The 26,571-nt window shown below is 53.1% G+C and overlaps 1 protein-coding gene and 1 long non-coding RNA gene across 8 annotated transcripts in view; one reads left to right on the forward strand and one right to left on the reverse strand.

Moving 5' to 3' along the window:
* Nucleotides 1–4,650: 4,650 nt before the first annotated feature.
* KDM4A (lysine demethylase 4A) lies at nucleotides 4,651–25,756 on the reverse strand. 6 transcript variants are annotated; one of them, XM_074221629.1, is made up of 22 exons: nucleotides 25,616–25,755; nucleotides 25,048–25,210; nucleotides 23,923–24,098; nucleotides 21,456–21,570; nucleotides 18,194–18,387; nucleotides 16,787–16,836; nucleotides 16,311–16,414; nucleotides 15,078–15,215; nucleotides 13,566–13,789; nucleotides 12,857–13,038; nucleotides 12,262–12,494; nucleotides 11,354–11,456; nucleotides 9,034–9,215; nucleotides 8,473–8,668; nucleotides 8,011–8,087; nucleotides 7,829–7,884; nucleotides 7,163–7,271; nucleotides 6,859–7,047; nucleotides 6,156–6,326; nucleotides 5,789–5,908; nucleotides 5,589–5,681; nucleotides 4,651–5,503 (listed from the first exon to the last, which is right to left on the reverse strand). In XM_074221629.1, the coding sequence occupies exons 2-22, from the start codon at nucleotides 25,183–25,185 to the stop codon at nucleotides 5,363–5,365; spliced, it is 2,991 nt and encodes a 996-aa protein (XP_074077730.1). In that variant the 5' UTR covers nucleotides 25,186–25,210; nucleotides 25,616–25,755; the 3' UTR covers nucleotides 4,651–5,362. The 6 variants fall into 6 exon arrangements, 5 of the variants coding, with proteins under 5 accessions (XP_074077730.1, XP_074077731.1, XP_074077729.1 ...); XM_074221630.1 differs by having other exon boundaries at nucleotides 6,877–7,047; nucleotides 25,612–25,755; XM_074221628.1 differs by having other exon boundaries at nucleotides 25,612–25,755.
* LOC141512579 (uncharacterized) overlaps nucleotides 18,087–26,571 on the forward strand; it is a 54,420-nt gene continuing 45,935 nt past the window's right edge. For both annotated transcript variants that reach the window (XR_012475531.1, XR_012475532.1), the window contains exon 1: nucleotides 18,087–18,219. This is a non-coding gene — a long non-coding RNA (uncharacterized LOC141512579). The remainder of the gene's footprint in view (nucleotides 18,220–26,571) is intronic.

The raw sequence follows: 26,571 nt of genomic DNA on the forward strand, positions 1-26,571 counted from the left end.
TCCTAAACCTGACCTCAGCCCAGCTGCCCCAGGTGTGGACCAGTTTATTTGCACTTTCTTGGAAACACTCCCAAAGGGATCTGGAAACAATCCAAATAGACTTTGGCCTCACCGAGAGGAGGGAGCTCTTTACTCATGTGGGTCTGTATGGCCCCCACAACCCACCGGTCAGTCCTTGGCTCCTCACAACTGGAAGAGATGGCATCAAAGCTGAGGCCCAGGAAATGTCAGGCCCAGACCTGGGAAGCAGCAGAGCCAGACTGGAAAACCAGCTCCTGGCCAAATAAGAGCCTTGGCTGGGACAGAACCTCAGCCACTCTACTCTCCATGAGCCCCAAACGACTGTCTTGTGCCCTTTCCAGGGCACCACCCCCTCTTTGGCTTACTATTTTCACTTGTGCTCAGCTCTATCATCTTTCTCCTTCATGCCTCAGTCAGACCCCTTTGTACCACTTGCCTGAAATCCAAGAAAACCTAAGCAAAAAATATCTATTAAGCACCTACTGTATGTGCAGGAAATGCAAAACCAAAATGAATGGGACATGCCATCAAGAACCTGCTGTCCCCTTGGGGGTTCCTGACTCCTAGCTGAAAGAGGGAAGAGAAGCCGCAGATATCTCATCCTCATAACCCCACAAGGCCAGTGCTATCAGTCATATTTTAAGGAAACTGAGGCAGATAGGGATGATTTGTCCAAGGTCACATAGGTCTAAGCGTCTGAGACAAGGATTTGACGTTGGGTCTTGCCAACCCTAGAGAGGTAAATAGAGCAGATAGAGAACCTAGAATCAGGAAGTCCTGAGTTCAAATCCATCCTCAGACCTTCCTGTGTGACCCTGAACAAGTCATTTCACCATTTGCCTTCGTTTCCTCATCTGTAAAATGAGCTGGAGAAGGAAATGGCAAACCATTCTAGTACCTCTACCTAGAAAACCCCAAATGGGGGGTCATGGAGAGTGGGGCAGGACTGAAATGACTAAACAACCGCTTTGCTGACCTGGGACCCAGTGGGCTATCCACCAGATATCCACCAGAATCCCAATCCAGTTTTCAGGGAGGAGTCACCTCACTTCCACTTGAACACGGGCAGTGAGGAGGTCATTGCTGCCATGTGGACACCTCACCTCCTCAGCTCAGCTCTGACCTCTCTCCCAACTGTCCTGGGTCTTTTTTTCCAAACTGACTAGGCCCATTTCTTTTAATCAATCCTATAGCAGACTCCAAGGAAAACCCTTGGTTTTCCTCATCTGGACCCTCAATCCTCCCCCCCCCCCACTTTGTTGGTTTTTGCAAGGCATTGGGGTTAAGTGAGTTGTCCAAGGTCACACAGCCAGGTAATTATTAAATGTCTGAGACTGGATTTGCCCTCAGATCTTCCTGACTCCAGGGCTGGTGCCCTATCTGCTGTCCCTGGACCCTCAATCTAACCCAAGTCCATGGAGACTTGAAAACAGGGACTGAGGGTGCGGAGGTTAGGCCTGGTCAGAGCCCTGACCCTTCCTAGTAGCATCTCCAGGATCAAGTCACTTAGCCCTAGGGCCCCTCTACTAACTCAGGGATAGACCCCAATGGGGGAAGGGGTGTCCCTGTGCCTGGGAGTCACCAAAAGAGAGGAGCATGGATCGTAGTTTGCTTCCTTGCTTGAAAAGTACAAATAAAGTCAACTTGACCCCCCTACCCTCCATCTCACTCAGAAAAGCAGCTATCTTGTGCCATGTTCCCGTTTGGCTTGGTTTTGTTGGCAAGGCAATCAGGATCAGGACCCTTGCCCAGGGTCACTCACACTGCTAGTGAGTGACACTGAGGTCAAATTTGAATTCAGGTCCTCCTGACTCCAGGGCCAGGCTCTATCCATTGCTCCATCTAGCTGCTCCTGTGCTTTCTGTATTCACAAAATTGATCTTATAAATCCAAGTACAAAGTTTTGTTTGCCACTATTGATTACAATGATCTTAGATTCAGCGCCTATTATCCACCTACCCCTTACCCCTTCTCCATCTGGATCCTCCACCAAGGAGATGAGCCTTTGGGTGGCCTAGAGACCTCCCTCCAAGTGAAAGCAATCCACTGACACTGATGAAAAGTGCTGTCTCCCTCTTGGCACAAGGATGGTCTCCCTTCTGCTTTGATCTCATATGAAGGAGGCACCTGACAAATGCTCGTGTCTGCCTTGGATGCTTCTTATTGCAACAGTGAAGGCTCCTAGTGATGGCTGCCTTCTGTCCTTCCCTAGCCGGGCCCCTTAACAAGAGATGAGTTAGACTCACCGGCCCATGGGATGCCCATTCCATTTTCTGGTATTTTGAAGAAACCTGGGACATCTGTCCTTCTCAAGTCCTAACCACTGGTCGAGTTCTCCAGAACATTCCAAAGATCTTGGGTAGCGGCTCATCAATTGCATTGGTAGAGATCTTCCAAACCCCCAGGATTGTTCATTAGCTGGACAGCTCCCTCCTGCTTGCCCTAGGCCTCAACTTCCCATGGTCCATTTTTGGTTCTGTCCTTTACAAGCCCTCTTCTGAATCTTCCTTTTATTCCATACCCTTTCCTGTCCTTAGCTTTCCTCTGAGTTTCCCACCTTCATTCAGCTCTCTAGCCATGTGGGAATGCATGGACACTTCTCAGGTGGGGTTGTGTTCTTAGGCTTGGCCTGTTGTCTGACCTGGCCTCCTGCTATCTTCTCTAGGTCTTGTCAAAGTTCAGGGTGCCCGGCAGGCCATCCCTGGCTTTCTTGGCCTTTACCCCATGAGATGGATGTCACTTCCCATCATTTCTACTCGGCTCCCGGGTCCTCCCATCAGCTTCTTTCCCTATTGCAGAATGAGATCCTTAGGGGCCAAATCAAGGAGGTTATTGGCTGCCGGAGGAGGGGAGAGGAAGAGAACAAGCCAGCAGACGTCCAGCTAACTGGACAGAAGGCCAGGGAGGGAGTCTCCAAGCATCTGAAGCCCTTCCTGCCAGTGGAGGAGGGATCCTCCTGTTTGACTCCAGAGGGCAGGAGCAGAAGCAGCGGGGGCAGAACTCCCAACAGTTGCCCCATCTCTCTCCTCCCATGCCCGTTCCACCTAGGAGAGGGCCTCGACTACCACTGACTGCATTCCACGGCCCACCAGCTGACCCCCAGGTGCCTGTGCAGGCTTGCCCCCATCTCGTCCAATCCCATTTTTTTCAAGCCTCTTCCCATGCCATCTTCCTTCCTTGCTTTCTCTCTCCATGAACATAGAGCTTTTACTTCGGACTAGAAGGGCTGAGGTTGCAGTCTAACAGAAAGTCCCTGGGGGCTGTTAAATTCAGCAAGCATTTATTAGAGTACTGTGGGAGACTTCAAGAACTCGGCTTGGGCTCCAGGTACTCAAAGCCAAAAGAAAAATGAAAAAGATAGGACGTGGAGGAGGTGCCACTGTCCTTGGAAGCTGTGCCCTGGATCTGTCCCCGGGAAGGCCCAGTCTTATTAGGAGGGAGTGAGCATGGACAACGGGTGAGGTGCACTTCAGCAGAGGGAAGAGAGGTCAGGGAAGGCCCTTCTATACAAGGTGGAGGCCGAGCTCAGCCTGGAAGGAAGCTGGGATTTTGAGCTAGAGCTGATAAGGGAGGGCTCCTAGGCAGTGGGCCAGGCACTCATGTACCAGCATACTAAAGGGACAAAGGTGGCCTACCCAAGATGGATGTGGGGTGGGGGGCCGCCGCTGTAGGGCCAGGCGCCCTGGATGAGTCTGGAGAACCAACACACTGTTCGGATGCTGGTCTAGGCTGGCAATGGGGCTCTCCTCACTAACCTTGTGGCAGCGGTGCCCGCCCTGCATTTCTTGTTGGTGAGTCCTGGTCGCCTAATTGGTCTGTGTCCAGTCCGGCTTTTCTTCAGTTGGTCTTCCGGAGAAAGCTAAAGTGGCATTCCTAACAGCCCCTGCACTTTGGCTCCCCCTCCATCATCTCATGGACTAGGTACCCCAAGGCTGAATTGACTCTCCCACAGGCCACAACCCTTCAGTGTAGGCCCCCTCCTCTGGGACCCCTTCCCTGCAACCTGCATCTGACAGGGCTGGCTTCCCCCCACCCAGGTATATTCCACCTGCTGCAGCAGCTGCTCTATTGCTGTCCTGAGGTTCTGAGAGAAGGCAGCCCAGATATTCCCTTCTCCCCCACCTCCCCTCCTTAGGGAAAGGCTCTGGATGGGACTTAAGCTGTCCCTGTCCCAAGGGCAGGCCTCCAAAGGCCAAGGGCTATCCCTGCCCCTTGAAGAAGCAGAAGCAGACAGATCCCCTATCAGGGCCAAGTCATCACTTGGGGCTAAGGAAGGCAAACTGGCTTCCAAACTGATGGCCGTTAATCATCACACCAAACTCCAGTTTTCAAAATAATTTGGTTTTATAGCATTCGAGTGTGTAACAAAAAGGCAAAGGATCAAATCCCTGGTTCTCCTGCACACAGGGAGCGGGGCTGGCCAAGGCCAAGGCCCAGGCCTGCTCAGCAAATTTATGGGGTGACCCTCGTGTTCGGCCCGCCCAAGTCTCCACATGATTGACAATTTCATGAATTAATGCCAAGAGCTCCCCAGCAGCAGCGGCCCCTGTCCCTGCTGCAGGTGGTCCTGACTGATCATCATTAAAATGCCCCTTCCCCTTCCCCCCCAGTCTGTCCCCCCCTCCCCCCTCCACCTCACTGCTCCGAAGTCCCCAATCTCCCTGCTCAGACCCATCCAGGATGGGTCAGGACCTTGGAAGTCCCTGGTCCAGAGGCAGGGGAGGGGGTGGCTTCTCAGAGGCTAGGCCCCCACCTTGGTGCTTCCAGGGTCTGAACCATCCAAGGGAAGGAGCTCCCAGGGCCCATAGCTCTTCACATTTTGTTTGTTCAGATAATCCCTTCCAGCCTCCCCCCAGCACAGGGGGCTGCAGCCAGAGAAGCACCAGGAAGCCAACGGAAGGTGGTGGAGACCCAACATACACACATATAAATATAAAAAGGAGAAAGGGGGGCAAGCACCAGTAATACTGCCTGTTCCTCACTCCATCCATTGTCCAGATGCTCCCTCTCTCCCTCAGGAGTGCATGCACCCCTACGGGGGCAAGGGGCAGATAGCACCAGCTCCCAGCGCCCACACACAGGGCCTGGCCTCTTCATGGCATTCCCAGCCGCGGGCCCACCTGCACAGGTCCAGGGCCTCAGGTCAGGACTCGGCCTCCCTTCTCCACAGCGATGTGTGGCAAAAGGACCAGGGAAGGGAACGGGCATGGGAGGAAGAGCTAGTCCATTTGGTTTTTACAGTGTCACTTTCAGAACACTCCTCTGAGTTCCACGGGGGTGTTGGAGGCTCAGGACCCTGGAGAGCCCCCGCTTCACAGGCTGGGTCCAGCAGCACCCACTGTTACTCCATGATGGCCCGGTAGAGTGCAGGCTCAATGTAGTCTTCTCGGTAGCGAGAGTTGATGACTCGCTGCCGTTTCTTTTCCTGTCTGACGTCCTTTTCTGTGAAGATCTCTGTGAAGCGCATGTCTGAGGCCACGGACTAGGAAGAGACCAGAGGCCCATCAGTCGAGACACCTGTGTGGTCTGCCCCCCCCCAACCCCGCTGGCTTCCCCAAGTGACTCACCAGACGGGACTTGACTCTCTTGGGGAGCTCCTCATCCAGCGTGTAAACATCATCTCTCTTCACCATGAGCTGGGAGCCGTCTTCAAACTCCACCTGTGGGGAGAGACCCAAGAGAGTCAGACATGTCCTCCCAGCCCCCCCATTCAGGACCCCCCAGGCAGACTGTTGAGGGAGGAAGCCTTCACAGGGCTGGACAATACCTGGTACATCTGGATGGGATGGGTAGCTACAAATGTCGCACCGTAGACTTGCCCATCTGTCCATCGCACTTGGACCACTTCCCCTCCAGCAGGAGGACCCAATTGGAGACAGTCACGACTCTAAAGGTTCAAAGGAAGAAAAGGGTGACTTCTGCTCTGGAACCAGAGCTCCAGGTCCTGTCTCCTCCTCCTCTTCCTCTTTCATGCTCAGCACTTCCCAGGGGGAAGGAGGCCCAGTCCTGCCCAGGCACCTGCAAGAGGGTCAGGGAACAAACCCCCAGGAGGATCCCTCTGAATCAAGACAGAATGAGAGGGGTGGGCTGGAGATGGCAGCTCCCAGGGAAGAGGAAGGGGCAGAGATAGTTACCACAATGTCCTCAGGATAGAGATTGTCACTGAAGGAGCCATCATCAAAGTTGACCTCATAGAAGGTCTCCGTGGAGAGCTGGACCACCTCACATTGGTAGAAGCGACCATTCTTGTGCTTGCTAATGACCGTCTGGCCCGCAGAAAGGTCCTGGAGAGCACCCTTGGCTCGCTGAGGGGAGACCAGGCCAGAAGCCCAGGTCAGGCTGTGCCGGCAGAGCCGTGGGCCCCACGGTCCCTGGGCTGCAGAGCCTGCTGTCTACTGGAGGCATCCCCCTGTAAGCTCATCCTCAAACAGCAGCTCTGGCCAAACAGCGGCTCCTGCCCACGAGGACGGCTCGGGGCCTCGGGAAATGGTACCTCCGTCCGGCCTGTCTGAGCCCCACCAAGCATCTCCACAGATGAATGTCCAAGTCAACGGCAATGAGCAGGCCTCAAGAGAGCATGGAGACCTTAAAGGCTCTCAAGGGTCTTGAGGGCTTCCACCAGGACCACTGGGCCCTAGCAACTGCTGAGGACGATCTCTGGGAGATCTCCAACCTGAGCTGTTGAGGGAGCCGGTAGGGCCCCCTCCAGCCCTTGTCTGAGAGTCCTTGCTCAGGGAGTCAGCCTGAGAGCCCCCAGGCCCTGGGACTGCTGTGAGGAAGCAAGAGTCCCTGGTCTCCTCTGCCTCTTCCGAACCGTCACCTCCCTCCCTCCCTCACCTCTGCCTGAGAAGAAACCTTGTGCCGAAAGCAGGTGATGAAGACCACAAAGGGCCAGTCATCCGGCTGCATCATCACCCCGGCGGCCTGGGCACAGCTCACGTGGAAGGAGGTCGGGCAGCGGCCATGAGAACACTGGACACAGCAGCCGGCAGATCTCTTCCTCCGCTTCTTACAGAAAACACATTTCTGGAGTTGACAGAAGGGGAGTCTGTCGGTCACAGGCGTGACAGTCCTGGGTCCACTGCCCTCCCCTAGGCTCCCTTAATGCTGCCCTGCAGGGTTCAAGGCCCCACTTCCTTACCAGCTTGAAGCGCAGAAGAGGGATTTTGCTCAGGTCCACAGGACTACGCTCAGCAATGTTGACAAACTTGGCCTCCAGGACGGCGATAGCACACATGACATGGACCCACCTGCCATCAGAACAATGAGCTTGACCTTGACCAAGACTGCCCAGAGCCACATCCTAACCCAGCCTGTGCCCAAGGAGAACTGCCAGCCTCACACCCATCTCCAGCAGGAGTGACCATGCCCTGCCCTGGCCCAAGGATCATTCAGCAAAATTCACCAACCCCATCAGACCCCCTGCCTGCCATCTCATGGAGCCCAATCACACACATGGGCTGACATAGACAAGCCAGGCTCAAATCAAGCTTGTGGGTGTGATGGGAAGGGGGGAAGGGAGGGTGTTTAAGGGGATGCATTTAGCTTGGCGTTGACCAGAAGCAAAGGTGAGTGACTCAAGTGGAAAAGGGTCTCACAACCTAGCATAAGGTCCCAGGGCCTCCTGAGCCCCTCCCCAGCCCTTCTCACAGGCTGACCCACATGCCGTGTCTTAGAATGCCTAAGGTTAACCACTGGTCTAACTGCACCCCCTCCCAGTTCTGCCTCCTTCATTCCTCCTCTCCTCAGGGTTTCATCCCTCATGTTCTACTGTCCTGATGAAGGGGAATTGACCACCCAGACTCACCGATCATCATTAGCTCTTTGCAGGGCCCCTCCTCGCAAGGAGCACAGGCAGCAACCCTGGAGGGAGCAGTGAGCAAGAAGGCATCAGGAGGGGGCTCCCAACAGCATAGCCAGGGGAACCACAGAGGCTCAACTCCCCCCAGGGCACTGCCCATTCCTGTGCCTCGCCTGGCCCCCGCTCACCTCCTCTAAAGCACTGGCCGCACATCGAGAGCACGTCCACTCATCTGAGGCCTGCTCAGGGGACACTCCATAACAGCCTGGCCAAGACAGAAAAGGATCTCAGGGGAAGCCTGTGGGCCTGGGGGTGCCTCAGGCGCACGCGCGCACACACACACACACACACACACACACACACACACACACACACACACGTCCACAAGTGTCCCTGCTAACCATCCTGTTAGGCAGGGAGCAAATAGCACTATCTGGGCCTCTACAACCCCGCTCTCCGACCAAGTCATGGGAATTGGCCCTGTCCCCACGAGGCATGACGAAGCCAGGACGCAGGTCCAGAAAGCTTCTGGGCCACAGTGGCTGCAGCCAGAGCCTCCAAGGCCAGGCAGTTGCCCAGGCCCTCCTCCTCTCAATGCCCACCACCCCAGCCCCTCTGGGGTTCCCAGGAGGCTATCTGCCTATACTCACTGGCGTGGACACAGACACAACACTTCTTGCAGGTGATCAGAATGCTGGTGCCATCCTCCTCCAGGTAGGGTGTGGAGAGGCTGAGGTCGGTGCTGCAGCCTGTGGCCGTGAAGCACATCTCAGGAATCAGGGGCTTGGTCCTACGTCTCCCTCCAGGCTCATCTGTCCAACTCTGGCTGCTGCCTCCTCCTTCAGTCTAGGAGACATATGGGCAGTGGGCCGCAGTGGGCACACCAAGTAGTATAACACCACCATCAACTACAAGAATCTGGGTCCCTAGAGATGAGTTATGGCATCCCCCCTTCACCCTGGCAATGGAGAGGACTTTGGGTGCCTCTCAATGGTAGACACCTACAGATTTGGCAAATAAGGGGCAACAGTGTGGCACTAGGATTCAGTCCATTCTTGCCCAAGGCCTGAGTCCCATTTCCCACACCACCTACTTGAGGGGCTGCTATTGAGCCTTCACCCCACCATGATTCACAAAGGCAGAGGTTGGCCTTCCCCCACACATGTCCAATCTTTGAGGGACAATTACTTCTCTGGTAATCCAGGTCTCACCTGTTGATAGGTTTGGAAAATCATACAGACTGCACAGTGTGGGGGCTGCTGAGCCATATTTTCATTGTACGCTCTTTCAGCCTCGAAGTTCAGGGGTCGGTTCTGCCAGAGCTGACTCAGTGGTTTGGCCCAAGCCTCCGTCTCTTCAGCCTCCTCTTCTGGGGTCAGCTGCTCAACGGCATCTGTAACCAAGATCAGGCACAAGGTGAGTCTGCTGAACATCCCAGAGCCTGGACTACGGACAGAGCCAGTAAGCCCCGAAAAGACGCCACGAGCTCCTCAGCCCTCGATGGACTGGTGCCCAGAGCAGGCTGCTCAAGGAGACACTGCCAGAAGAGGAAGCAAGGCCCAGAAGTCGAGGGCATCTACAGGCAACTTGGAGAAATATGACCAAGTTTGAGCAGGACCCTCCCCTCTACATGTTCCTTGCTAACAGAGTTTTCTCTCTGCCTCACTTCAAACTACCATTAACAGCATTTATATAGTGTTTGCAAAGCACTTTATCTAGGTTATCTGATTTTATCTCCACAAAACAAACCTGTGAGCTGGAATCTATTAATCTCCACTTTTTAGATGAAGAAACTGAAGTCTGAGGCTAGGATTTGAACTCCTGCCTAGTTTTACTGCAACAATATTTTTTACATCTATATTGCTTTAATTTAAAGTCTAAAATTTAAGATTTGATGTACATATTTGCACATAGTAAAAACAATCTCAATCAGAAAAGAAGGCTGGGTATAGGGGGTTCTTAACAGTCTCATTCACCACCACTACTGCTCAAAGTCTGGGGTTCCAGTGGCCTTGGGAGTAGATACAAGCTGTTAGCATCCATGGATGGGGCCTCCTGGCCAAGCCAGATCATTCACAGGCACTGCTACCTCCTCTCCTGTCATCAGAATCAACCCAAACCCCTTCCCTCCCCACCTCCCTCCATGGAGTCCAAGATTCATCCAATTTCAAGAATTCTAACGAATAAAAACAGAGAGAACTGGACAGGAGAGCTTCTCTACTGCAGATGATGCTGGTCTGGGGGTTCTCATGAAAAACTGCAGCAGAATTCTCCTTTGCTTTATCCTCCCTTGATCTAGTTATTAGGCTATATTTGTCTCCGAGTGTTTGCTGCAATGCTTTCTCAAATTTCAAAAGCAATTCTGTAACAGAGCCTGTCATTTTTTGAATACACTCCTCTCTTTTGATGCTCCCCTGCCCCACCACTACCCAGGTGTAGGCCAGGACCACTGCAGGAGCTGCCAGATGTGGGTTGGAAAGGGTGGGGGGGCAGGATATGATTTGCTGCCTCCAATCTCTCTCCTAAGCCAATACAAAGAGATTTTCCTAAAATGCACATCAGATCCCCCCTCCCCCCATTCTGCCTCCTTGCTCTACCACCAAGAAGACATTCAACTCTGCCAAGCCAGACTGCAGACCCTAGGTCTTTGTGCTACTTCTCCCTTGGGTTTCCCCATCTCCACCTTGGGGATTCCCTGGCTGCGACCTGCAAGACTCAACTGAAATCTGTCCTTTCTCCATCTGTGCCTCATTGCTGGTGTATTCCTTTTGGGGATTCCACTTTCTCTGGGATACTTGGTTTGTATGTTATCTCCCCCATTAGCCAGGAAGCCCCCTGAGAGCAGGGCTGGGCTGTGTTTGGCCTTTTTCTTTATCCCAGAGTATAGCCTAGTGCTTCATAGTAAGCACTTCATAAGTTTATGAACACTGACTACTGACCAAAATATTTATAGCAGTGATTCCAGCCAAGGAAGGACCAGAAACCAATGAGAGACTGTAAACAATGGCCTGGATTATAAAAACAAGATGGGTCCCTGAATGTGATGACAATGACCAAAGAAGTCTCCAAAGAATGTCTTTGAACTGCTGCAAAGGGAAGTCTTGCTAGGCTGGTGGCTGAGGACAGCCTGCCCACCTGGCCTTGGTGTACTCTCAGCCAACAGTCGGGGAATGCCTCCAGAATGTTTGGTCAAGGTCTGAGAAAATACATCAGTAGGCCCAATGGAAATAACCTGGCTCCCTACTGGGGGCAGGCTGGGGGTGGGGGGATGCTTCACAAACTCCCTACCCAACCCTGTTCAATCCACCCAATTCCACCCACCCATGGAGGAGGCATATCAATCAAGACCAAGACCAAGTTCCCTACTTATGGGGAGACCAGAAAACAGCTGCAAGGAGCTCATTAGAAGGTTTTGAGTGCAGCCTGTTTGGAGCTCAGAGTTTTCTCCTGCCACAGGCTCCGGCTCCAAGAGTCTAGAAGCTCCTGGTCCAGGGAACAAGGCCATCTGCCTCCACTTCCTGCAGTACTCACCATCATCACTGCCACACTCTTGGGCCACAAGTGGGTGATGTCGGGGAAGCTTGCTCAGAGGCTGCCGCCGGCCCTTGGCCTTCTGACTCTCCTCTTCTGCACTCTAGGTTGAAGACAGGAGTCATCAGTACAGAGCTCCAAGCAAGGCCAGTATGAGAAGACCCCTAAGGGGTGGCTGGGCAAACTAAGTGTTAAGGAAAACATTCTGCCCCCCCAACCTGAGGACTGCTGCTGGCCCACACAGCGCCCCAACAATATCAGCCTGCCAACAGCAGAAACCCGAGTCTCCCAGAAGGCCTGAAGAAGGCCTAGGCCCCAGGCTAGCACCAAGGAGAGCACCACACAGGAGTGGGCAATGGGCCCCCTGAGGGCACAGCCCTGGCTCTGGCCCTCAGCCAACACCCAGCAATGCTGGTCAAGCTTCATCTCCCCATCTGGCTGAGCTTTGAAAACCTGGCTTTAGCAAAAGGATAACACCATAGACAAACCTCAGAAAGAGTTACTTTAACATGCTACACTGAGGCAGACTGTAGCCAATACCATACGACCTGAGCAGGATCACGGGGGAGGAGAGAAGGGGAGAGTGGGAGAGGGAAAGAGGCAGTGCGATAAGCACTTGACAAATATTATCTCATTTGATCCTCATGACAACCCTGTGAGCTAGTTAAGGAAACTGAGGCCAACAGAGGTTAAGTGATCTGCCCAGGGTCACACACCTGGGAAGTTCTGAGGCAGGATTAGCACTCCAGGCCTAGTACTTTCTCCACCATGGCAATAGACCCTGGGAGGTTGCTGCCTCAGATAAAGTCCTGCCAAAGTCCCGGATCCAAGGCAGCAAAAACTGAACTCAGGCCTGCCCCCCCAACCCCACCCCACCCCACCCCACCCTATCCCAAAGTGGCCAGCACCTCAGAGAGTTCTTGTTCTGAATCATCATCCTGGGCACAGCTATGGGCAGCCAGGGCTCGGCGCCCTCGCTGAGACCTGTTCTCAGAACTGCGAGCGCGGCTCTTTTTGGAGGCCTGATTCATCCTGTTAGACAGGGAGAGGTCCAAGGCTGCTGCTTCCTCCTCCTCCTCCTCATCTTCCAATTTCACATTCTTGAGTTCTTCAAATCTGACTTCAGCAGAGTCCGGATAATCTGAAAGGGAGAATCCAGTGAGACTCAAGGGAGTGTTGTGACAGTGTGACATTCTTGGCAAGGCAAGAGGGCAGTGGTCATCAGGAGCTACTGGCAGCAGAGCCCTGCCCAGTCACAGGGTCCAGATGGAAACCACCAGAGGCCTCTCTGGGGCACCCTCCCTCCACCTCACGGCCTCACCTAACCCACTATTTTGCCGTCTGTTGTTTGCCGTTATCTCTTTCCTTCCCATCAGAGGACCGTGAGCGAGAAATAGCCAGAGTCACCCACTCTGAGCCGACCCACCAAGGCTCTGCTCTGCCTGGCTAAGCTGGTGAGTCTGAGCCCGGCCTGGCTTGGGAGGACCAAAACAAGAGACTAACCTGGCGAAAGGAGGACGCCGTTCTCAGTTCGCAGTGTTGTCACCGAGTCTGGGCCAGCAGCTGCCTGCTCCCCATCCATCTCATAGGGTTCTCTCTGGGCAAAAGCCTCGCTCTCACTCACCTCCTGAGGCACCTCAAGACACACCCGGTGCCTCTTGGCTCCGATCCGATGCTTGGTGGGGCTGTCAGAGAAACATGTCTTCTGAGGGGAGCCCTGGCTCTGTCCAGTCAACAAGCATTGGAGATGCCAACAAGGGAACAGTGCCCACCCTCAGGGGGCTATGAGTGATGCACTCCCAGACCTAGCTGTCCTTGGGTCACAATGAGGGAGGCAGATTAAGTCTCTTGGCTCCTTCTAGCTTAAAAATCAACATTCTCTCATGACACCCTGACACCCCCCCCCCCGACCCTCCTGACTTTTGCCCTATCTGTTCATTCCAAGCAGACACAGCTGTCAAAGGCCCCCAGCTCCAACATTCTCAATCCTTCTCAAGCCAAACTTCCCATCCTTCTTGGCTGATCTCACTCCAAAAGCATCTCCTTGCCCCTCTCAATGGGACCCAGAGTGGGACATTGCTCCTAGTAGGGAGCCCCTTTCTCTTTCCCCACAGGCCTTCCCAGACCACAGAGGACCAAAAGTCTGTGAGCAGAGCTCACAAGGAAGAGAACACCCAAGTACTTGTGTACTTGACACTGCTCTGTGACCTACCTTCTCCTGGCATCCTCACTGACTGGGTCCCCATTGCTGTCTGTGGCTTCCTCTGGGCAGCCCTGCTGCTCTCCCTTGTGGAACTCAGCCGCCTCAGGGGTGGGCAGAGTGTGATCAATGACAGGGGCATCTTTGCCTGCCTTCCACAGCTTGTACCGGTCAGGTTGGAACTTGCGCACAAACACATCCATGGAGATCTTCACCATATCCTTCCGGCAAGAGCACTGCAGCAGAGAAACAAGGCTGCTAAGTTCCCCACAACTGGCCTCGTCCTTGCTACTGCCCATATACGATCACCAATTGCAGCTAACGATATCCCTTATATCAACAATATGCTCCAGCGAGTGGCACTCCGGAATTCTTTATCCAATTATTATCATCAATTAATTTTTAGAACAGGATTCTTTACTGATAAGATACAGGACGAACTGATATTCCAAGGCATCAGGGGACAGGATGTCATGGGGGCAGGGAAGGGCCATGAGAAGGAAGCAAAGCCTAAATGGGAAATTCTTCACTCCCCACAGACAAAATGAGGACTCACTGGGACTCTCATGAAGCCAGAGATAAGACGGAACCAAAGCGGCCCAAGCCCTTCCCCAAGGAGAGACACCTTTAATGTCAAAAAGGAGTTAGTCTGGACTGCCCAGGGTTTCAGGGCTCATCTGTTTGGCAGAAAAGAAACCAGGAACATGGTTTGTCTTGGGAGCACTTCCCAGCTTAGACCAAGACACAATGGACTCCCTCCTGACCTAAGAATCTTGACCCCAAGTCTGCAGTCAGAGTTAAGTTTCTAAATCACTGGGCATGGCTTCTATTGAAAACCCAGTCTGCTGAGGAGAGTTGGGGCTCTTTTCCCTGTGCTTTCTCCTCCCTCCCAGGAATAGTGCTATTGGGCTAACATGACTGCAGGAGCTGGGGCTTCCCAAAGGGGGCCAAACCACCCAGATGCTTCAATGACCATCCCTGTGTACTTGCTAGGGCTCTACCCCAGGACACCAGAGGGCTGGGAAAGACAGGGCCTCCTACCCACAAGTCAGGCTAGGCTGCAGAAGAGCCAGCTCCTTTCCCACTACATCGCAAAGCCTTAAGAGAGAATGGCCAACAAACTCAGCACCCATAAAGATTCTCATAAGATGAAGAGCTTGTTTGGCTTCAGTTGTGTATGATACAACAAGCACTGAGTGACAGTCCCAGAAGCCACCACGCCAAGATGCCAGGTACCTCTTTTGGCTGACTTCTGGCAGGGTGGCCCTTCTCTTCTACATTTGGTCCCTCTGACACGTTCCTCCAGGGCTCTGGGTTCACCCCCTTAGGGATCAGGTAGCACAAGGATGTTTCCTGAACATTCCTTCAGACTAACAGTGCCCCCTCTCTTCATGGCACCTGAGTACCAGCCTTCCAAAGCTGGGCTGGACACTCAGAATTGGCCCAAGCATTCCAGGTAGTATAAGTGTCCTGCCCTAGACAGCAGATACAGTCTCCTGCAGGCCACTCAGGCCTTGTCCTTACCAGAACAGATTGCTTGCCATACTCGATCCAGCGAAGGGTGGCAAAGTTGGTAGACTCGGCACAATTGAATCCATGGTTGAAGCCAGCATGGTAGCCATAAGGAAAAGTGATCATAAACTCTCCTGCCTCCTGAGTCACCTGAGGACAAGAGGAAAAGGCCCAGTTGGAGAAGTGAAGCCCAGGGTAAGGAGATCTGCTGGCTGGATGGCCTTGGGTCATCATCTGTACAGCTAGGGGGTGCTAAGAGAATCTCTAAGGTCCCTTTCCAGGCTTCCCCATCCACCTCAGGACTTGCCGAGTTAACTTTCTCTCATTTCTATTTTCATATCAGGATGAGAAATGAGCTATTGCATCCCTGTCAGAGCTCCCCTGGCCCTGGGCACGCTCCCTCTGTCCCATGGACATCCTGAGCCCTTCCCACCACCGAGGGGGCCCAAGTCTTACATGCCCATGTAAGAGGAAATTCTACAATAAGTACAAGCAAGAACAGCCACACTCCAAAGAATTGGAAATTGAAGGGATGCCCATTAATCAGGGAATGGCTGAACAAGTTGTAACAATTGTGATGGAATACTACTGTATTATAAGAAATGACGAGCAGGATGCTCTCAGAAAAACCTAGAAAGATTTATATGAACTCATGCAAAGTGAAGTGCACAGAACCAGGAGAACATTACACATGGTAAAAGCAATACTGTACAATGATCAACTGTGAATGAGTTAGCTACTCTGATGAAGACAATGACCCAAGACAATTCCAAAGGACCCATGATGAAAAATGCTGTCCGTTTCCAGAGAAACATGAACTGAGAGCAGATTGAAACATTTTTTCAATTCTCTATTTTTATTGTTTTATTCTGTTTTGTTTTCTTTTGTAACAATGGCTACTATGGAAATATGTTTTGCATGACTTCACATATACAACTAATATCAAATTGCTTACCTTCTCAATGAGGGGACAGGGGTTGGGAGGGAGAGAGAGAATTTGGAACCCAAAATTCTAAAAAATGATTGTTAAAAAATTTTTATACGTAATTGGGAAATATTTAATGAAGTAAATAAGTAGAATAGAATTTACAAAAAGAAAACCCAGCTGCACTAGTCAAGTCCGTAAAGTGCAGCTGACAAGTTTGCAAGACCGCCAACTCCAAACCCCAAGAAGGGCCTATCACCAGTCCCTCCCTCCAAGTAAGCATGCACAGGAGACCTCAAGTCAGAAAACAGGGAACCCACCTTATCAAAGGGGATGCCATACTTCTTCAGAATTGAAGGGGAAATCAAGGTCATTTTATGACGGAGAAAAGCCTCACAACTTTGGGCACTCCCTGGGAAGAAACCTGTGTGAGAAGAGAAGTTACAGTCAAAATGCCAGCCTAAAGCTCCAGGAGGGGACCCTAGCAGTAACCCAGCCCCCATACTGCCAGTGGACAATTCCAAGCATTATTTCCAGCCTCAGCTTATACATTCCTGGAATGAGGAAGAGAGCATCAGCCACACCTCTTCCTGTGGGCTTGAGCCCCTGGCTCCTGCCTGGCCAAGCCATGCCTAAGTTCCCTTGTATTATCTTCAGTAAAAAAATAAACCAAAGCAAAACAAGAATCAGACACCCAAAGGATAAAGGCAAGCCTTTGTGATCTCAGTCCTCTGGGCAGCCTGTCTCCTCCTAAAGGGAACTGGGGCTAGGGACTGCTGTGGCAGAGAAACATTACCTTTGGCCAGCCGCTCCAGTCGTTTGCCATGCTCTGGGGGAATGGAGTACCTGCAAACACACAGAGGTTATCACAAATGTAGAAGGGGCATCGCAATCCCATCGCCCAGGCTAGGTGCAACAAAGTGAATAGGGAGTTAATACTCAACCCTAGGGGTGGCTAGGTGGCTCAGTGGATAGAGCACCTGCCCTGTAGTCAGGAGTACCTGGGTTCAAATCCAGCCTCAGACACTTAATTACCTAGCTGTGTGGCCTTGGGCAAGCCACTTAACCCCATTGCACTGAAAAATCTAAAAAAAAAAAAGAATACTCAACCCACGGTTGGGGGAAGCATTTCATGGGAAGACAATGACTGAGCAAAGCCACACTTCTGGCCAACCCAAACTTCTGTGTCACATGGCTGCTGACATGACCTGCCACCTTCAGCAGCCAAGTCCAGAGCTAAAAGAGGAGCCTGAGAGCCAGGAAGAGGAAGGATCAGTCTACCCTCAAATGTCTCAAAAATAAAAAAAATTTTAAAAAGGGCAAAAAAAAAAACTGCTTGAGGCAACTGTTTGTGCAGGCTTTAATCACAACAACATCAAGTGCTTAGAAGTTTACATGGGGCTTGACCCCCATTATCTCACCTGATCCTCAAAGAGAACCAATGCAACTGCCTCCCCAGCAGACTTCAACTTTCTCCCTCGGGGCTTGCCCTCTTCTAAGATTAACAGCTAGCACCTGCCTCCTGTCCCCAAGGCTCTTGGTGACCTTGGTTGTGATCCTAGCTTCAGGGATGCCCCTCTGTCCATCACATCCAAGCCTTTCTTATCAACCCCAACCTTTTGTTTCCACTCCATGCTTACCATCTCTACCATAGGCCCAGCCCTAGCCTTCCCACAAACACCTGTACCCACTCTTCCCAGCTGCCCTATTTGATAAACCACTGCTACCCTACCCTCTACCTGCAGAAATGGTCAACAAAGCATCTGTTCTTTTCCTGGGCCACCCCTCTTATTTCATGGGGAACTAAGTTTGCTGTCCTCATCCTTTATCACCTCTCTCACTTCTCCTGTATACCCACCTCCTCTCTATTCTCATGACATTCTAGGGGAGATCTTACCCATACTCTCTCTCCAGTCTCACACACCCCTTGCCAGACCATCCTCTAGAGGCCTGGCAAAGTCATTTTATTCATGTTTAGATCCAGCAATGTCAATCGAGAATCCAGAACCTTTGGTGACTCCCATTGGTTGAGACCAGGACAATGACCACAGCAACCAGTGACCAATGGCACGCCCATTCCACTCCCCTCAGCTGCCTTAAGTTCTAAAGAACTAAGGCAGGCTCAGACTCTTCAGGACACACCCTCCCTGGCCTGGAACAGGCATCAGTGCTCACTTCAGGCAGGTGGACAGGCCAGACTCACCAGGACTTGGGCTCGCCAAAGTGCAGGTAGTTGATGCTATATAGATCCATGTCCTCCGTGTGCCAGGCAAAGGAAGTCTTCCACATGCCAAAGTAGAGGTAGGGAGTGTTGACGCCCTCTATAGTGATGCCACTCTCATTCTCCACTACATCCAGGATAGTATTCAACCGGCCAATGTTCCACTCATCCACATGCTGTAAGCCACAAAGCCAGAGGTTAGGGAGTTTTAGCAGATGCCCATGTCCCCTCACCCCACAGGTTCTGGGATTGGGATTTCCAGATGGTTCTAAGTAGCAGCAATAGAACTGCTTAGGGCAGGCCCACTGTCCTCTGAGGTAGAAGAGAGGACACCTGGGCACATCATCAAGCCCCCTGGATGAAGTTGGATAAAGAGGAGGGAGTTGAGGCTTTGGGAGCACAAACTGCAGAGACATGAAGCAGAGATCTAGCCTCTAAGCACACCTGCCCCCCTCAAGTGGAAAAGTAGGGGGCAACTTCTTGCCTGTACCCCCCCTCCAAGCCTGACATTCAACCACCAACACTGAGAAAGTACCCACCATCAGTGGAAACATTGTGCCCAGGGAGATCTGGAGACTAAATCAAATAACTGGGGTACAGCTAAGTGGGAGCTTAGAAAGGACACTGATGAACAGGATGTGGTAGACCTGAGAGAATAAGTCTCCTGGAGTAGTAGGAAGTCAGGAAGGGGAGGCCTTAGAGAGGGATGGGGGCCAGAGAAAATAAGTTCTGTTTTAGTCATGTGGAGCTTGAGCTATCTCAAAGGACATTTGGGGTTGGACTCATAAGAGATTATGACTAAATTTTACATATATATATATGTATATAATGTACACATGTATGTATATGACTACGTTATATATAAGAGATCTGGGAATCACTTGTATAGAGTTGATCATTACTCATCACAGCCCAGCAGTCCTGAAGATCACCAGAATAAAAAGAGTTGAGAAGGTCCTGGGCAAACAGAAGAGGACACTCAATGGATGGGTGTGATGCAGATCAAAAGGCCACTGAAGAGCTAAGGAGGCTAAGAACGATGTTAGGAAAACCTGCAAGAGATACGGCCCCAACCACTCAACATGCATGAAGCATCTACAGGTGAACAGGATGAAAGGCCTTAAGAACAAAGTCAATGGATTTGGTGATTAAGAAATTATTGGTAACTTTAGTGGGCCAGATTGCATCAGTTATTGAGCCAAGTTTGAGTATAATGGGCTTTTTCAGGAACACAGATGAAAAGAGGAGAAACACTGGGCAGCTCTTAGGAAAGGCTGGATCAAGCAAACTCTGAAAAGAGGGATACAGGGGAGCTTTTATAGGCAGCAGGAAGCCAGAAAGAAAGAAGAATGGCAGGGGGCACAGCATCCTGGCTCATTCTGCACTCTGCTGGGCCCTGGAAGCAGAAGGGCTTTTGATCAAAGAAGACCCCTTTTTAAATGGTCCAGGAGGGTCAGTGGCCCTACAAGACAGTTCTGGACCAACGGAGGCCTGGGACTCTTCGAGCCAATCACCAAGTGAAAACTGCTATGAAGAGGACCAATACACCTTGTCCTTATCCTGCACAGGTCTTGACCAAGGGTGCCCATGTATGTCCAAAGGGGGGGGGCTGACATGGCCACCTCCAGGGCTCTCCTATTTGAGGAGACTAGAGTTATTTGTCTGCAGTAACAAGGACCGCACACAGAGGAGGAAGAATGAGTCTCTAGCAAGTGAGATGATTTTCCTCCGGCAAGCCTGTGGAGTCCTAAAAGACTAGAGGACCATCTCAAGGTTCAGGATGGGCAGTCGGCTACCAGAGAAGAAGGACTGATCTGGGGCCCTGGAGCTGAGAATGAGCTCAAAGGAAGCCTGAGAGCCAACACTATCCTCTTAGGGGAAGGGAAGGGAATGAGCATCTATCTGGCATCTAGGTGCTAGCCCTGTGCCAAGCAGATGACAAATATCATGTGTACGACTCTAGAACTGTAATGCCGTAATTATGCCCGAATTTACAAAGGAACAACCTGAGGACGAGACAAGGAAAGGACTTGTCCAGGAGCACCAAGCTAGGAAGGGGCTGGGTTCACCTAGAAGCCGAGTCACACCCCAAGGTGATCAGAGAGGCTTGAGTGGGTGACACACCCCTTTTCCCCCTCCTCCATCTTATCTGACCCCCCTCCTCACTCCTCTCCCAGAGCTGCCCTCCATCTCCTGAACTGTGGGTCAATCAGTTCACTGTCCTCTTCTCCCAAGCCCCAGTCAAGCCTCGGTCTACAGTCCCTCCCCATGTCTGGGACACCCCACCCACCCCCGTCATTGGAAGCCTCTCTATAGTCGGCTCTCTCCTACTTGTACTGCAGACTATCACACTGATCTGCAGGTTGCCTCCAATGAGCCCAAACTGCTGCCTGCCTCTTGGGGTAGCCTGACACCAGCAGCTTAGAGTTAGTGGCTAAGAAATGCTCCCTGACTTTCCCTCCTGAGTCACACTGCCCATGAATTCCCCTGGTCTTCACTGGTCTGATTCAACCATCTCTTCCCTAAGAGAAGTCCAAGTCAAGAACCTGGGAAATGGCACATTAGAAGGATAATAGCCATTACAAAAGGGTCCTTGGACCAATTTTCAAAAGTGGAGTCTGCCAGCAACGAGCTGGTGAAACTGAGCATTTGACCTGAGCCAGGACTGCCATGCTCCCCAGTTCCTCCCCAGTTCAGCTGGCTATACCAAGGCCAGGTCTTGCCAGACTTGCCACAACCCCCCCCCCCCCGCCAGTGCTTCCTCAGAGCTCTAGACAAGGCCGGCAGATCTGGGAGAGCAAGGAAAGCATGAGGAAGAGCCAAATGGTCCTTGGCTTCATTTTTGCTTCTGCTCCTGAGCCGCTCTGCAAGGCGAGAGGACCAGAAGGAACCCTGGAGTCATCCTACCCCAAGGGAGCACCTGAACCATGACTGGCCTCATCCAGCCATGACAGAAGCAGCGATCCACAAGCCTTAGGAGAAGGGCAGACTGAAGTAGGAGACCCTCTTCTCCACATCTCTAAGGATAGACACAGCCTGCCCAAAGCCTGTAAGCCCACATGGCAGGTCCCTGCCCACCTCAGCCACGCTCATGGCAGTCTCTTAAATGACTTCCACTCATTCTCTGGTCAGCCCAGGACCCAAAAAGAGGAGCCTTCAAATTATGGCTGGGGCAGAATTTGAAACTAGGTCTTGTCACCTCCAAGACCCACTAGGTCTTCCTGCCTCCCCAAGCCCCCCTTACCTTTTCATACAGTGTCCCATTCACATCAGCCCCGTAGATGGGGGGGTTGAACGTCAGATTTTTCCAGTATTTTCGCTCAAGTTCTTCAAATTCGTTATAGCGTGGAGTACAGTACCTTCAGAGAACAAAGGGACACAAACTGCTCAGTCATGCCCCATCCTCAGAGTCTCCTGCACTGGGGCAGGAGGCACAGAGAAGGAAAACCTGCTTTCTGCCTCTCCCCAAATACTCAGCTCTGCCTACCCCTGCCAGCCTCGTAAGGAATCTGGGCACCTGAACTGTCCTGTCCTGGAAGCTTCAGGGCCAGGACATCTGTGCCCAAGGAGAAGGAGAGATGGAAGTGGGAGAGAAACAGGGCACACTCTCACAAAATGGGTCCTCAAAGTCCCTGGAGACAGCCTATTTCCTTCAGGGATGAATGGACCTTCACCTGGTCACAGAGCATTTACCTAGAAAATAGAAAAGGTAGCAAGCGGAGCAAAGGACAGACGAATTGAAGGCAGGAAGACTAGTCAGTTCAAAGGCTATTCCAAGAGTATAAACAAGAAATGATGAGGCCTTCACCTCGGTATTAGTAGTTGTGGGAGCAAACTGCCGAGCAAACCTCAACCTGACTGGGTGGCTGACCAGCTATCTAGGGGAGAGGAAAGAGTAAGGAAGAATAGCAGGTGATGCTGATTCCAAGGATTCAGCCTGAGGGTCACTCTTGCCCAAGAGCTTTTCCTTGGCAAGCATCCAAGAGATGGGATGAACAGACTGGAGTCCCAAGGCCATGATGGTTGAGCTGTTCATCAGGAAGGCAGAGAAAGGTCATCACTGAAGACATGAGAGGGAACAAGACTAGAAAGCAAATGCTGAGGGGGAAGGAAAAGCCCAAAGCAAGACCTAGAGGAAACTAATATAGGGAAGTCAGTAAAGAGTCAATCTTGAAAAGTTCAGAAGGTAGATGAGCAATGGCAGCATAGATGCTGCCAAGTGGGTGAGAAAGCCAGAAAAGACTGCCTCAGTGGAGTGGAAGAGACAGAGGCCTGGAGGGTGAGCATCCAGGACCAGGCCAAAGGCAGCCACTGGAAGAAGCAGACAGTGTGGCACTGAAGGCATGGTCAAGAGCAGGGGGTTCTCCAAGGCCCCAGCAGCTCAAACACAATGCCAACAAGTTCCAAGGAGGTGGTGCCCAGGCTGGCATAGCAGCAATCAGCAGCTAGATTCTGGGGGTGAGGAATGGGCAAACTGAATAGGGAAGGAAGGATGTGCTCAAAAAAGAGTCAAGAAAAGAGGGGTTGCTGAATGGAGCCTTTGAGGTTATGATATAGACAAGGCAAAGGAGAACCCAAGGCAGTGGAGGGAGACCTGGGTATAGACTGAGGGGGCAGGGCCCAGCTGAGGCAGCCAACCCCTCTTTGAAAGATGCAGACTTGACCTAGAGAGGAGGTGGGAGCCAAGGCAGATAGGAAGGCAGAACAAGGAACGGGTGCTTGCTGGGTAGCAAAGGGGGAGAATGAAAATCTCATAGCATGGAGTTCCTCCCTGGAACCATATCAAGGTTCCAGAATAAGAGAATGAGATGATGACACTGAAACCTCACTGGCACTGCCCCTGAGTCCAAGTCAGGAAGGTAGGAGCATGAGGAAGAAGGGGACTTTAGCAGAAATGGCTGTTGAATGGCAGAACATTCAATAAAGCAATGGAAAAAGAGAAAATCAGGATTCCAGGTGAAGGACAAAGAGAGTCCATCTCTGATAGGCTCTGGAATAGAATCAAGTCTTAAGAATGTATTTAGAGAAGTACAAGAATATACAGTCAGTGGGTAGGAGGTGAAAAGGGGAGGGACAGTGAGAAAAAGGTAGTTTAGAGTCGGAGGTTTTGGCCTTAAATCATGGCCCTTCTGCATATGCTCCAAGAGGTGGGCTGAGACCATAGGTTCAAATACTGGCTCCGACAGGTACTACCTGTGAGAGCCTCTGGCCTGGGCATCCCTAGCTACAAAAATAAAGAGGCTGCCCTGAATGGACTAACTACCCTTGGACAATTTCCTCATCTGAAAATGTAAATTTGAGTGGGGAGCTCTGAAGCCTCAGACCTTGGAGCTTACTCGGTCTCAAGCAAGAGGAGTCAAAAAGGGATCCCTGGAAAAGGAAAAGGAGAAAGGCTCAAGTGCCGAGATCTGAGGGGAGAAGCAATGAAGTGTCTGAGAGCAGGCTCCATCCCAGCAAAGGGTGAGCACAGAAGCCGAAGGACTCCAGGTGCTCAGCCAAGAGAGAAGGAAGGGACTGCTTAGATAGGGCAGGCCCCTGGAGGGCTTCAGCATTCAGCATGGAGGGGCTCCCACAGTCAGGAGCCCCCCTACTTAGGACTGAAGTAGAAAGAAAAGGGGAAACAAGTGCTGACCAGGTACCAAAACAGGCTGGCAATGCCCTCAGGGATGGCAATGGGTGGTGGAGGCATGCTCTGCACACTCCTTACTCACTTGTCACTGTTGGCTATCCTGCGAAACTCCCTAACAGTCATGGCTTTCTTCTGGATGTTGTACTGGGTGAAAAGACCGGACTGTCCAGTTACCACCTGCTGGATGGGGGCCGGGATGACCAAGTCATCAATGTCATCATAGGTTGATCGTGGCTTCCATTCCTTTGGAGGAACCACCTGCAAGGACAGAGGCGAGTCTGCTTACTCTGGCTTTGTGGCCCTCAGCCCAAGACCAAGGAAGGTGGTCATGTTGGCCAGTATGACCAGAAACGTCAATGATCAATGTTGGAAGGGATGTGGGAAATCTGGGACACTAATACTTTATTGGTGGAGCTGTGAACTCACAACCTTTCTGGACAGCAATTTGGAACTACGCCCAAAGGGTAGCAAAAATGTGTATCCCCTTTGATCCATCAGTACCACTCCTGGGTCTACACCCTGAAGAGATAATGAAAAAGTAAAAACATCACTTGTACAAAAATATTCATAGCAGCCCTGTTGGCGGTGGTAAAGAATTAGAAATCAAGTGAATGTCCTTCAATTGGGGTATGGCTTAGCAAACTACGGTATATGTATGCCATGGAAGACTACTGTTTTATCAGAAACCAGGAGGGATGGGAATTGGGGGAAGCAGGGAAGGACTTGCATGAACTGATGCTGAGCGAGATGAGCAGAACCAGAAAAACACTGTACACCCCGACAGCAACATGGGGTGATGGTCAACCTGGATGGACTCGCTCCTTCCATCAGTGCAACAATCAGGGACGATTTGGGGCTATCTGCATTGGAGAATACCATCAGTATCCAGAGAAAGAGCCGTGGAGTTTGAACAAGGACCAAAGACTATTACCTTTAATTGAGGGAAAAAAAAACCCTTATGTCATTTTGTAATTCTTCTACCTCTTATACTTTGTTTCTTCCTTAAGGATATGACTTTCTCTCATCACATTCAACACGGAACACAGCCTGGAAACAATGTAAACACTGACAGACTGACTGCTGTGGGGGGAGCAAGTACAGGGGAAACATTGTAAAACTCAAAACACCTAACAGCTTTCTTTCAAAAAGGGAAGGGGTCAGGGTGGCTTTTATTAAGGGCGGCCAGGGCCCTGGGCTGCCCACTGACCTTGGCCAGGCCGGCCCGGTGCGCTCCTTGGGACTCGATGTAGGCCACGTAGCGGCTGAAGGTGCGGAACTCCTCCATGGTGGGGTAGAAGGTCATGATGCGGGCGCTGGGGTTCGGGCTGTCCGCCTCGGCCGCCATGCCGCCGGCTCGGGGCTCTCGGGCTCTGGGGGGAGCAGGCGGCGCGGTGAGCTCCCGGCGCCCTCCCTCGGGGGCCCCGCATCGGGAGCCCCGGCCGGCGCGGCGGGACGCCGGGACCCAGCCCGGCCCGGGGCAGCCTCCTCCCGAGGGACGGCCCGGCCCCGGGGCGGCGGCGGCGCCGGCAGCGGCGGAGGCGGCGGCGGCTGCAGCTGCAGGAAGCAGCCCGGGGACGCCCCCCCCCCCCGGCGCTCATTGGCCGAGCGCGGGTCAATGAACAGCCGAGGGGAGGCAGCGCCGCCTCCCATTGGCCGGGGGAGCCGCCAGTTCCGACGCGAGGCCCCGCCGCCCCTCCCCCACCCGCGAAGAGAGCGCCCCGAGCACAGGCCCCGGATTACGAGCCGGGCCCCGGGCTTCCCGCAGGCTCACCCACGTGTGGCCGCCGCTCCGCCGCGGACCTCGGGCCTGGCGCCGGCGCCGCCTCGGGCAACGCAGAACGCCGTCCGCCGCCGCCTCCGCGACCACCTCCGACCAGGCACTCGATCGGCTCCGCCTTCCGCCTGCTCGCGCAGCCGCACGGCGCCCGGCTCCGCGACCAATCGGCTTCCAGCAACTATCCGGGGCCCGGCCAATGAGCGCCAGCCGGGACGGGACCGGGGGCCGGGCGACGCCCCGGATGGCCAATCTCCGCCGGCCGTGTCTGTTGCCAGGAGGAAACGCCGGCCCCGAAGGACCTGGAACCACTGAATGACCAGAGGTGACCAATCGGCGGAGGGCCTCTGCCTGACCACGTCCAATGGGCGCCGGAGAAGGGCGGTGCCAGTGGAACTGGGAAGGGCTGCGAGAAGCTGAAAAGAGGGGCCGGCCGGGTTATTATGGGATGTCCCGAGGGCGGGGCCCGGGATCATGACAATAGTGACGGCGCCCCGGGGGGCGGGCGTGCACGTGGCGCCGCGGGGGCGCGCCGGGGGCCGGGCCCGACCCGGGGCTCCCTCCCGGGGGCCCCTCGCCCGGGGTCCAAAGGGCCCGGAGCCCACGCGTGCCCCGCGCGCGGAGCGAGCTGCGGGCCTCCGCGCCCCGAGGCCCCGACGGCTGCAGGGGGCTCGGCCTTTGTCTCCGAGGGGCCGTGACGTCGGCGTGACGTCACGGCCGGCGAGCCCCCAGCCTCGGGGTCCCCCCCACGGCGGCCGCGGACTGGGGGGGGCGTGTCCAAGGTCACCCGGGCCTGACCCCGAGGTCGGGGGAGCCCAAGCCCGAGGCGGAGACGCCGAGGAGAGCCCCCCCCCGGGCCCCCGGAGCTGGGGCCGAGGGACCCCAACTCCAGGCTGCCACAGACCCCACCGGAGGGTCGGGAGGAGGGGGCTGGGGGGCGGGCGGGGGCCGGGAGCC

This window comes from Macrotis lagotis, chromosome 2, assembly GCF_037893015.1.
Source record: "Macrotis lagotis isolate mMagLag1 chromosome 2, bilby.v1.9.chrom.fasta, whole genome shotgun sequence".
Lineage (NCBI taxonomy): Eukaryota > Metazoa > Chordata > Mammalia > Peramelemorphia > Peramelidae > Macrotis > Macrotis lagotis.

Bases quoted from the DNA above. Each gene is read 5' to 3' on its own strand.
- KDM4A (XM_074221629.1), bottom strand. From the start codon at position 25,185: ATGGCGGCCGAGGCGGACAGCCCGAACCCCAGCGCCCGCATCATGACC. The intron at 11,457-12,261 runs GTGCTGGCCACT...TCTTCAACCTAG, and splicing joins CAGAACAAGAACTCTCTGAG to AGTGCAGAAGAGGAGAGTCA. The intron at 7,272-7,828 runs GTGAGTCTGGGT...TTCTGATGGCAG, and splicing joins CAAAGAGCTAATGATGATCG to GTGGGTCCATGTCATGTGTG.